Source organism: Camellia sinensis, chromosome 5 (assembly GCF_055761805.1).
Source record: "Camellia sinensis isolate YWXY chromosome 5, ASM5576180v1, whole genome shotgun sequence".
NCBI lineage: Eukaryota > Viridiplantae > Streptophyta > Magnoliopsida > Ericales > Theaceae > Camellia > Camellia sinensis.
In genome coordinates, this window is record NC_138965.1 from 65,743,027 (window position 1) to 65,754,519 (window position 11,493).

Consider the following 11,493-nt stretch of genomic DNA (forward strand, 5'->3'; position numbering starts at 1 on the left):
CCTTGCGACAAGTATGTAGTATGGCTGACAGGCTAGTTGGAGGAGAGACTGGAGGAGTTCTAAGAGTTGTTCTTTTGGACATGGGCATTGTGGGATACTCTTCTAAGGAGTACAACATTGTATACCAAATAAATCGACAAAAATGGCAGAAAGAAAAGGAGGGACGAAACAAGGTACCAGAAAATCACCTCAGTGTAATGACTCTCTAACTGCAAAAGCATATCTCTCGTATCTCTCTTCACCGACAAATATCTGAGGCTGGACAATGGTAGGGGTGATGGTGGTAGTATCAACGAGGTGTCACAACAGTGCTCATCAATATTTATCCCTAAGTAATTATAAATTCAATTAGCACTACACAAGATTTTAATTACTTAAATTTTTCCTAACCTCTAACTTATATTTTAAGAGCAATAAAAAAAAACTTTAAATAACAATAATTGTGGCTATTAAATGGAATTATTTAATTTTTAAATTATATATTAAATTTTAAGTGTTGAATTAAGTTATAAGTTTAATTTTTAATAATTTTTTTGTTAGATTATCTTCACCTCTAAAAATAAATAATAAAAAAAAATCACGTAGAGTCCTACAGAAGGACCTCCAAAGTTTAAAATAAAAATTAAAAAAATCTCACTTATTTTTAATTTATTTTTTTTTATTTTTTATTTTTTTGTGGGGTTTCCTAAACCTTTCTAAACTGCGTAGACTCAAAAAGTGAAAACTATTGCCACAAATATAAGAAAAAGAAGAGTAGGCTCCCCTCTAGTCATGCATTTGGATTAGGAGATATTGTTTGAATCTGTAGAGTTCACACAAGATCTCGATAATCTTAATTATTCATTTTATAAGATTTTTTGTTTATATTATTGATAAAAAAAAAATTAAATCGATATGATAATCATAACTTATTTAATTTATTATGTTTGTCATCAAAAAATAAGAATGACCTATTGGTGTTATCCGAATAACGTGATATATTGAATTAGTTACGATTATCGAATTGATTTAATTTTTTTTAATAAATAATATATGTGAAAGATTTTATAAAATGAACGGTTCTCCAAGAACTCAGAGAATACCCTTTAATCTAAAAAAATTCACTAAAAAAAAATTGAAAAAAATAATGGGAGTTTTTTAATTGTACAAAAATAGTGTTTGGAAATTAATTTGTTACAATAGATAAAATTCGATTTTTTATTTTTTTATTTTCCTAAACACCACCAAAATATCAGTCAGCTGACACTTTGAAAGCATCCATCCTCCAATCCAATCAAATTACGTGACTTGTAATTTCTCCTAAGTTTATTATCTAATCGCCGATTGATTCATCAGTCACTGCCATTCGATGTTAAAAGGGCAGAAGAAAGAAACAACAAAAACTATATAAAAAACACCAATAAGTATAAATCATTTTCACATTCCTATAAACGAAAACGACGACTAGAGAGAGGGAGGGGGGGTCAATGTCCTTCAGCTTTAGTAGTTTAATGCCGAGAAGAAATCTTATTTGTCATGTAATTACTTGAGACATCTCCCTCATTCCCTCTCTCTAAAACTTCTGATCTGCGATTTCATTCATCAAAGGCAAGTTGTGCTTTTTGTTAGCCTCTTCCAAGTTATAAATTTATTGTCAATATGGTGATTGTGGTTCTATGTGTGTGTTTTTGTGTACATATGTGCATTGTAGATTTTATTTCAATGTTGGGTGTTTTATTTTGGGGTAGAATGTGATGTTTTTGCTATGGGTAATTGCTTTGCCTTGGGGTTGTTTCAGTTTTGATAGTAAGATTGATCTTTTGAGTTAAATTTTCTCTTTTGCGATTTGTTAAGAATTTTATTGCCTTTGAACATGAAATTTAGCCTATTTTCTAGCTTCTGAATGAATTTCAGTTTTTTTCGCCTAATTCCCAAATCATAATGTCTTGATGAAGTGACACACACTCAGGTATATGATATCTACACACAAGTGTGGCATCTCCAATGGTTATTGCCACATGGTACAAATGTCAATTTTGTGCGTGTGTGTGTGTATAACCACCATATGATTCAATCTACACCGTACGTACAATGTGTTTGTCCGTGTCTAAATGTAAATTCTGAAATTGGAAAAATAACAACTTCGTAAATTTTAGGCAAAATGTCAACTGATCAAATGTGCTAAAATTTGGCATTTTGCTACACTTGGTGCCCAAATATATTACAATGCCATATTTTGGCACACAGTTGGAGTGGTTCTTCTTCTATGCTTAAATCCCAAATTTTGGCTTTTGTATGAGGTTGTGCATACAATTGGAGATGCTCTTATTCGTGTGATATTAAGAATGGAGAACGTTAGGAGATTATGGCAAGTTTTACATGGCTATCAGTGAAATTATTTTTTCCCGGTAGTAGAACATATCAATGAAAACCATTTATTTTCCACGCCTCAATTAAAAGCACGGGTAGGAAGAGCTGAGTAGCTGAAATTGAAATTTGGGTCTTTGTTAGGCATATACTTCACATTCATCATTTCATGATATGTAAGCCTAGCAAGACTGATCAACTCTGCTGTCAATTTATCTGAGTAAAATATTTGTTTGATTTATCGATGTGTACTCCACAGGAAATGATGCACATGCAAATAAACAACAGGGTTTTGGCTGACATCTAAATCTTTTTGACCCTAGAATTAGTTTTAAGATTCCACCATTTGATTTGCATTTGTTTAACGCCAACCAGGTGTAGCATACCTAAGTGAAATCTGTATTAGAGGTAACGGGATAACATTAAATTGGAAACTCTTTTTAATTATTTGAAGCAGGTAATTTGGATTGGAGGGTGATTGCATAACTGAAGACCTCAATCTTCTGGACACATCAGCAATACTGCACATGGAACCAAGTAATCAACTTGATTTCTATTTACCTAATTAGTTTTGTGTTCAGTAGAGAAACATAAATTTACTGTTTTTTGATATTGTCAATTTCTTTTTGTGCTGCTGCTTCTTCTCATGTCGACTCCTCTGAGTATATCAAGTATACCATCATCTAGTATGAGATATATAATACAAATATAATAAGCTTGAAGAATAGAGAAGCCAGAGGATTCTTATCCCACTACATTTAACAGCCCTTCCAGTTTCTTGATTGTGAAGATAAGTGAATTAACCCTTTGGTTGCAATATAAAAAAAAAGGCATTTGCTAGGTGATTCAATTCTAATTTATAAATGAAAATTACAAAAGTATCCTCTCATTTTTGCCTTTAAACTATATTTGGTCATGCATTCTTGTTTGGGCAAGTTACTTGAATATTCTCTCAACCAACCACTAGTAGAAAGAGATAACAAACATGAGTGTGCCAGTTATAAATTTTCTTCCATATTTTGATCTATGTTACATGAGCTTTACTATTTTTTTCCAAAGTACCCGTGTCCACCGAATATGGCAAGGGTAAGGGTGTGAGATACATGTCCAACACACGTACCCAATTTAGACACTTGGATCCTCTAATTTTGTACGATGTTTGAAGAAGGAGAAACTCATATTTGCTAGTAAAAAACATTTTAAGCTTCTCACATGGATGAGAATCTCATCATGAGATACAAAAATTTCATATATTTTCTAAATCCTATTTAATTTGAGGTACATTTTTACTTATATCTTATCTAAGAATATTATACGGAGCGCAATATATGTGCATTGTTGTCAAATCGTGAATAGTTTTGCTAAAATAGTGAATAGTGAATCGTGAATCGTGAATCGTAAGATTCATTTTATTTGATATAATATATAATTCTATATATTTATATACTTATAAAAATACATGCAATATTTAAAATAAAGTAAATTATCAATATCACTAAATTATATATATACATATAAAATCATGTATATCAATATAACTAATTAATCTCTTCTAGTTTGGCGAAAAATGGCATTGTTTCATGCGTTATGTAAACAAAAATAGAAATAGTACTGAATTGCAATGAATCATAAATTGAATCGTACGATTCACTCAATTTCTGATTCAACAACATGATTCAAATTGTTTTTGTTGAAACTCATATTGAATCGAATCGTGAATCGTACGATTCTAACAACCATATGTTGACACCGTATGCGTATCCCACTTTTGGATACATATCCCAATATCGTGAGATTCAAGTTTATGAAGGTTTGATGCTTGAACATGCACCCACACTTACTCCAGATACTCGTACCCGAGTCCATAGATTTTTATTATTCTACCTTCTATATGTAAGATTTCTGAATAGATTTCTGTATCTCATATATTCAATGTGTATCAATTACAATCAGACCTTAGAATATATATAGCCCTAACTCCTAAACCAAAAAGGAAATACAAATACAATATGACCATGACTCTAATAGGACTCTAATACAATCATGCCTCTAATAGGACTCTAAGTTAATTTGTAAGACTTACGATATATTTCACAATATATTCTCACACCTTCGCTCAAACTCAAGGTGTTTTAGCAGAAAACACGGAGAGTTTGAGCGAAGGTGTGAGAATATATTGAAGAAATTGAAACCGAGTAATAGTGTGAGTCTTGGTGAAGAAGTCCGCAAGTTGCGAAGCTGAAGGGATGAAAAGAAGCGAGATAGAGGCAGACTGCAGATGTGGGCAATCTGAACAGCATTGCGGGCAATCTGAACAGCATTGCGGTTGTCACAATAGAGAGAGGTCGGAGAAGACTGAGAGACACCCAAATCAGACAAAAGACAACGAAGTCAAACAATCTCAGCAATGGCATGAGCCATAGCACGATACTCAGTTTCGACAGTAGAGCGGGCAACGACTAATTGTTTCTTACTTTTCCAAGAGATCAAGGAATCACCAAAAAACATACAGAAACCAGACGTAGACTTGCGATCAATAACATCACCAGCCCAATCAGAGTTAGCATAGGCCACCAAGTCCAAAGAGGAAGTAGAGGACAATAGTAAGCCTTGAAATATGGTACCCCTGAGATAGCGAAGAATGCGAACCAAAACAGCCCAATGGGTAGAGCGAGGAGCAGAAACGAACTGACTAATCACATGAACAGCATAAGCAAGATCAGGGTGAGTGACAGTCAGATAAACTAAACAACCCATAAGCTCGCGATATAAAGTAGGATCATCCAGAGGGACACCATCAGTAGAATTAAGCTTCACATTAAGCTCAATAGATGTATCAGAAACCTTAGTATCGGTAAGACCAGCACGGTGAATGACTTCATTAGCATACTTAGCCTGAGATAGAAAATAGCCCTTTGGAGAAGAAGCAACCTCAATACCAAGAAAATACCGTAATGGACCCAGATCTTTCATTTCGAAGGTGCGGAAGAGATGCTACTTGACCTCAGAGATAGCAGAAGAGTCAGAACCAGTGATGATCATATCATCCACATAGAGTAAGAGAGCAATAAAACCAGTCGATGTATGTCTCAAAAATAAAGCAGAGTCGGAAGCAGAAGAATGAAACCCAAGCTCGGTAACAGCAGTCTGAAAGTGATCATACCAAGCACGAGGAGACTGCTTTAGACCATACAGAGTACGCCGAAGACGACAAACTTGGCCAGAGGAATGGGGAAGACCAGGAGGAGGACGCATGTAAACTTCCTCAGTGAGATGGCCATTAAGAAAAGCATTCTTAACATCCATCTGATAAAGAGGCCAAGAGCGAATAGCAGCGACAGAGATCAAAGTACGGACAGTAGTCATCTTGGCAACAGGAGCAAATGTTTCCTCATAATCAATACCATACTCCTGAGAGAAACCTTTGGCAACTAGACAAGCTTTGTAGCGCTCAAGAAACCCATCAGAATGAGTCTTGACTTTGTAGACCCATTTACAACCAACCAAGTTCTAACCAGCAGGCAAAGGAACAAGCTCCCAAGTACTAGTTTTCTGTAGAGCAGACAACTCATCTTCCATAGCGTGAACCCAATAAGGGTCCTGACATGCCTCTTTGTAAGACTGTGGTTCTGAAAAAGAGTGAATAGCAGACAAAAAAGTATGATAGGAAGCAGAAAAACATGTATTAGACCAACCTAACCTGTTTGGAGGATGACGCGCTCGAGTAGGATATCGGTGTGCGGCAGGATCAAAGTCGGAGCAGCAGGAGGATCAGCAGTAGATGTAGAGACAACTGGTGGAGGAAGAGCCTTGCGACGAGAATAAACTAACAATGGAGAAGGAGAACAAACTGAAGGAGGAGAAGCAGCCAAAGGTGAAGCAGGAGGAGAAGATGAAACAAGCTCAGGAGGAACTGTGGAGATGTACTCATCAGACGGTACCTTAGAAGGAAATGGGTCAATGTGAACCAAATCCTCTTTGGAAACTGGAGCAGCGACAGGAGGAAGCTGAAAGTAAGGCAGACATTCGAGAAAAGAAACATGATGGGAGACATAAAGACGACGGGAAACAGGGTCGTAACACCGATAGCCTTTTTGAGTAGGACTATAACCCAAAAAGACACAAAGGACAGACCGAGCACTAAGTTTGGTCCTATCTTTGCGGAGAAGAAGGACAAAACAGGCAGACCCAAACACACGAAGGAGGGAGTAGTTAGGAAGTTGGGAGAACAAAGCCTCATAAGGAGACCGACCAGAAAGAATAGGAGTAGGCATGCGATTGAGAAGAAAGGCAGCAGTAAGAACTGCCTCCTCCCAGAATGGAGCCAGAACTGAGGCAGAGAGAAGAAGAGACCTAGCTGTCTCAAGGAGATGACGGTGTTTACGCTCAACGCGACCATTTTGGGCAGTTGTATCTGTACAGGAAGTTTGGTGAATGGTACCCAAATTGGCCAAATACTCACAAAACTCAGTTTTAAAATACTCCCCACCCAAGTCAGACCGTAACACTTTAATAGTAGACCCAAAATGTGTAGTAATCATAGACTGAAAGGTACGGTATATCTGATAGAAATCGGACTTATGAGTCATAAGATAAATCCAAGTGTAACGGGAGCAGTCATCAATAAATGACACATAATATGCAGAACCTCCTTTGGTGAGAACAGAAGAAGGGTCCCAAACATCAGTATGAACTAAAGAAAATGGTGTATCAGATATAGAAGTGCTTTTACGAAAAGGTAAGGCTGTCATCTTGGCGAGTTTACACCCCTGACATTCAGTAAGTTCACTAGGAGAAACTTTTCCCAAGATACCTGATTGAGCCAAAGACCGTAAGCGGTCAGCAGACAAATGCCCTAATTTAGAATGCCACAAGTAGAAAGGACTGGACAGAGAATCTAATTGAAAAGAGAAAAGGCAGCCAGAGAGGTTGTCAAAGGCAGATGCAAGCTCTCTACCACATAAAGGTTCCCAACTCTACAACTAGTCCCAATTTGCTGTTTAGACATCCGATCCTGCACAGAACAGATAGAAGAGGAAAAGATAACATCAAAACTAGAGGCGTCAAGTTGACTGATAGATAATAAACTGACAGATAATTGAGGAACATAAAGAACAGATGGAATAGAGACAACAGACATAGCTGACGGTAGGACAGATCCAACAGATATAACAGACATACCAGGCCCATTAGCAGCATTGACAGTAATAGGAAAAGGAGGAGTGCAATTTTGAAGTAATGAGAGATGGGGAGTCATATGATGAGAGGCACCAGAGTAAAAAAACCAGACAGACGAAGAAATACCTGAAGAAGACCCAAGCAAACCTGAATGAAGAGGGGAAACAATTGAGGCAAACATAGATGGCTGGGAGGTACACAATGTATGTTCAAACTGACTAATCTGAGCAGTCAAGGAAGCTAAGTCAGGATCGGGAGCTGGAGCAGATACAGTAGAATTGGTGGGAGGCCGAACGGTACTCAGAGGAAGAGCGCAGAACTTAATCGGCAATTGCTGAGAAGACGAGGCAAACACAGACAAAGCAGACAAACATCCCTTCTTGGGACAATGATACTTCCAATGACTCCTCTGATGGCAGAAGGCGCACTCATCTGGAGCTAGTGGTCCTTTCTTGGGATTTGTTAAAGATTGAAGCGTGTGGGTATCCGACATCAAAGTGAACCAAAGTTATAGAATTTTGGGGTCCAATTATAACCACTATCTCAGTACTTAGAACACACACGGGAGTGAGCCAGTCCAAGTGTAATAGTCAATGAAATTTTGGGTCAAAGTGTAAATACCAACAAATTAGTTATATGTATCACAGGGGACTGATTGTGAACCAGAGAAGATTCAAAAGACAGGACGGAGTCACGATGGTTGTGGACGACGGCGGAAGACGATCGCGACCTGAATCAGAAGCACGGTGATGACGTTCGCGAACTAGAGGGATTGAGTTCGCGAACCAGAAGGACCAGAACTGAGCCACGATGAAGCACGGGCTGAAGTTGATCTCGAGTTCCTAATGATGACTGAAGACGCGACCAACGAACTAGAGAGACCCACGAACCCTAAGTCGCGACTGTGAAGAAGACCAAAGAACAGAGACGACTTCGAACAATCGGCGACAACTTCGAAACAACAGGTGTGGACTTAGGGTTTCGAACAAGGCTCTGATACCATGTAAGATTTTTGAATAGCTATCTGTATCTCATATATTCAATGTGTATGAATTACAATCAGACCTTAGAATGTATATAGCCCTAACTCCTAAACCAAAAAGGAAATACAAATACAATATGACCATGACTTTAATAGAACTCTAATACAATCATGCCTCTAATAGGACTCTAAGTTAATTTGTAAGACTCACAATATATTTCACAATATATTCTCACACTATATTGTTACACCGAGCAACTATACTGTTCAATATCATGCTATGATGAAGTATTTCAACTAGGACGATACTGCACTTGTTAGTTTAATAGTCTGACAATGCACCAATATCAGTTAAAAAGGCAAATGCAAAAACTTAATATGGCTTCCACAGAAAATTTTATGCTGGTTCATGTTTATCTTTTATATTGTGTCGTCTCATGCCTGACATATTGTGTCAAAGACAAATATTATTAATTCTTTTATGAGAATGATTCAACTCCAATCTTTGTTGTGATTACGGGACACAATGCTGGTATTTACAAGGAGACAATTATTGTGAGCTCATCAGTCCCTTCCAAGATTGATAGATGGTGTGGATTGCATTTTTGTGTTCTTGAAATTACTTGCACATGTTTGTCTATTGCAAGTATTTTGTATGTAACTATAGGAGGATATGGCAATATTTTACTCCACTTAGAAGTTCCATGCCCAATTGAACATTTGGTTCTCTTTTTAAGATAAGTTATGCATGCAGAATTATGGGGAGAGTGAAGGAAAAGGAGGGAAATATACAACTAACAAATGGCCTTAGACCTTTTAATGACTATATATTGGAACTTCTTCATGTCACAGATGCTACAATCGAGGAGGGAGAAAGTTTGAGAAATGGCCTTGAATTGGTGAGATCAGTTTCTGATAAGCACTTCGATCTTTTGAGGCCTTCTGCTCGATACAATTCACTGTTTAAAGGTAGATACTGTTTGGATGTGATTAATATGCAATTACCCATTTTTTTATGCTTACATGCAAATTCATTGTACTTTCTTTTATTCAATATTAAATTAAACATTGACCTTCTCTTATTTGCTTAAGTCATGCCTAAACTACCACCCAAGTTTTGATTACATGTACATCCATTTTCTGTTTCTGGATCACTGATTGAGGAAAAATTGATTGGTATACCTCCAATGCCATGGCATCATTTCATGACTGCCATACCTGGGTCTGAGTGACTTTGAAGTCCCTTGGTATCATTTTTATTGATTTCGGCATAGAGGATATCAATCGAAAGAATCTTAATGATTTTTGGATTTATTTTGGAACTACTTATTCTAACACATACCCCTTCCATTGTTTATGATTTAGTAAAACTTTGACACCTTGTCATTGTTGTCTGGATTTTACTCCATACTGAAGTAGCGGCTAGTTATATAAGCACACACATAAATTCACACAGTTACCATCTGAAAACAAAGGCCTTGTTTGGTGCAGCTTATGGAGCTGCTTATAGCTTCTTCTTTTTATTTTTTTTTATTTTTATTTTGGAAATCTATGTTAAACAGCTTCTGCTTACAACTTATGAGTTAAAAATAACTTATATAAATTGAAAAAAGTTGATTATTGGGAAGTTGGGAAACGGTTACTTTTAGCTTTTGTTTTTTGATTCAAATTTCAGTTTGCAATTTTAGCTACACCAAACTGGCCCAAAGTTCTTGTTGCATGCTAATCAAGCTTCATCTTTACTCGTGTGCCTTTCATCAGAATAATGGGTTGTGATTGTGATAGTGATGGCACATTTAGTTTGCTTTGACTAATATATATGATCCATATGATGCTACTTTCTGTTAAAAGAGAACTGTTACAGAAACTGATCTTTTTACTAAGTAAATGCCGAGAATACTGAACTATTCTTGCACTGGCAGGGCAAGCAACAGACATGGGAGACCCGAAAGGCAAATATACCCTTATTAGAGATGCAGATGACTTCCAACTAGGGACTTTTGACAAGCCCCTTCCTTGCTTTGGTTGTGGGATAGGATGGCTTTCGTGAGTATTCTTAACTCCTTCCTCCATCTTTCCTCATTTTCCCTTACCTAATGGATATATCTATTCTTTTCAGTTTTCTGTTAGGCTTTGTGTTCCCACTTATGTGGTACTATGCTGCAATTCTGTACTTTGGAAACTACTATCGAAAGGACCCTAGAGAGCGAGCTGGCCTTGCTGCTTCTGCAATTTGTGTAAGTATTACCTCTCTCTCTCTCTCTCTCTCAGCTTTTAGTAGAAAGGTAAACCTCTATTTTGTTTTCACCTTAAAATGGTATAAACATTAGTTGGACTAGCATTTTATGGTCAACACATGGTTGTTTTTGCAGGCAATGGCATGTTCAGTTGTATTGTTGATCATAGCAATTGTTTGCCTATTCTAGCCGGTCTGTCAAATTTGGTTTCCTCTTTATACACCCTTACAACCATCCACAAAGGCAAGTTGAATTTGGAAATAGAGCCGAGCGTGTTTTTTTATTTTTTCAGATAGGCAAGCTGACCGTGGTTGGATTAAAATTTGATGTATATAAAAGTGAAGTAAAGATTTCTCAAATGTTTCAACAATGTATAATATCAAATATTGCACAATATAGAATTAATACATTGGAATTGTACAGAACTTCTCTATAGTACTATATAATTTGAGGCTTTATTTTTTGAGCATGTAACTTGTTGATTGATAAAATTGAGGGAGTATGTTACACTTAATGCCCTACACTTTACACCGAATCCTACTTTGAGTCTCTCATTTTGTAATTGTAACAGTTTCTTTTTCTTTTCTTTTTTAAATTTTAACAGTTAACTTATACTTTAGGTTAAGTTGTAATGTAGTTCTTCCATTAATTTGATGTTAAATTTGCTAATGGCAATTGACATGCGACTCACGTAAGGCATTTTTTCGTCAAAATATAATTTTCTTAATTTTTCTTCTTATTCTTTATTTC

The 11,493-nt window shown here is 36.6% G+C and overlaps 1 protein-coding gene across 1 annotated transcript; it reads left to right on the forward strand.

Annotated features, from left to right (window-relative positions):
• Nucleotides 1–1,259: 1,259 nt before the first annotated feature.
• Nucleotides 1,260–11,234, forward strand: LOC114270955 (uncharacterized). Its single transcript, XM_028212581.2, has 6 exons — nt 1,260–1,587; nt 2,804–2,883; nt 9,359–9,475; nt 10,429–10,552; nt 10,626–10,743; nt 10,879–11,234. The coding sequence occupies exons 2-6, from the start codon at nt 2,874–2,876 to the stop codon at nt 10,930–10,932; spliced, it is 423 nt and encodes a 140-aa protein (XP_028068382.1). The 5' UTR covers nt 1,260–1,587; nt 2,804–2,873; the 3' UTR covers nt 10,933–11,234.
• Nucleotides 11,235–11,493: the final 259 nt, after the last annotated feature.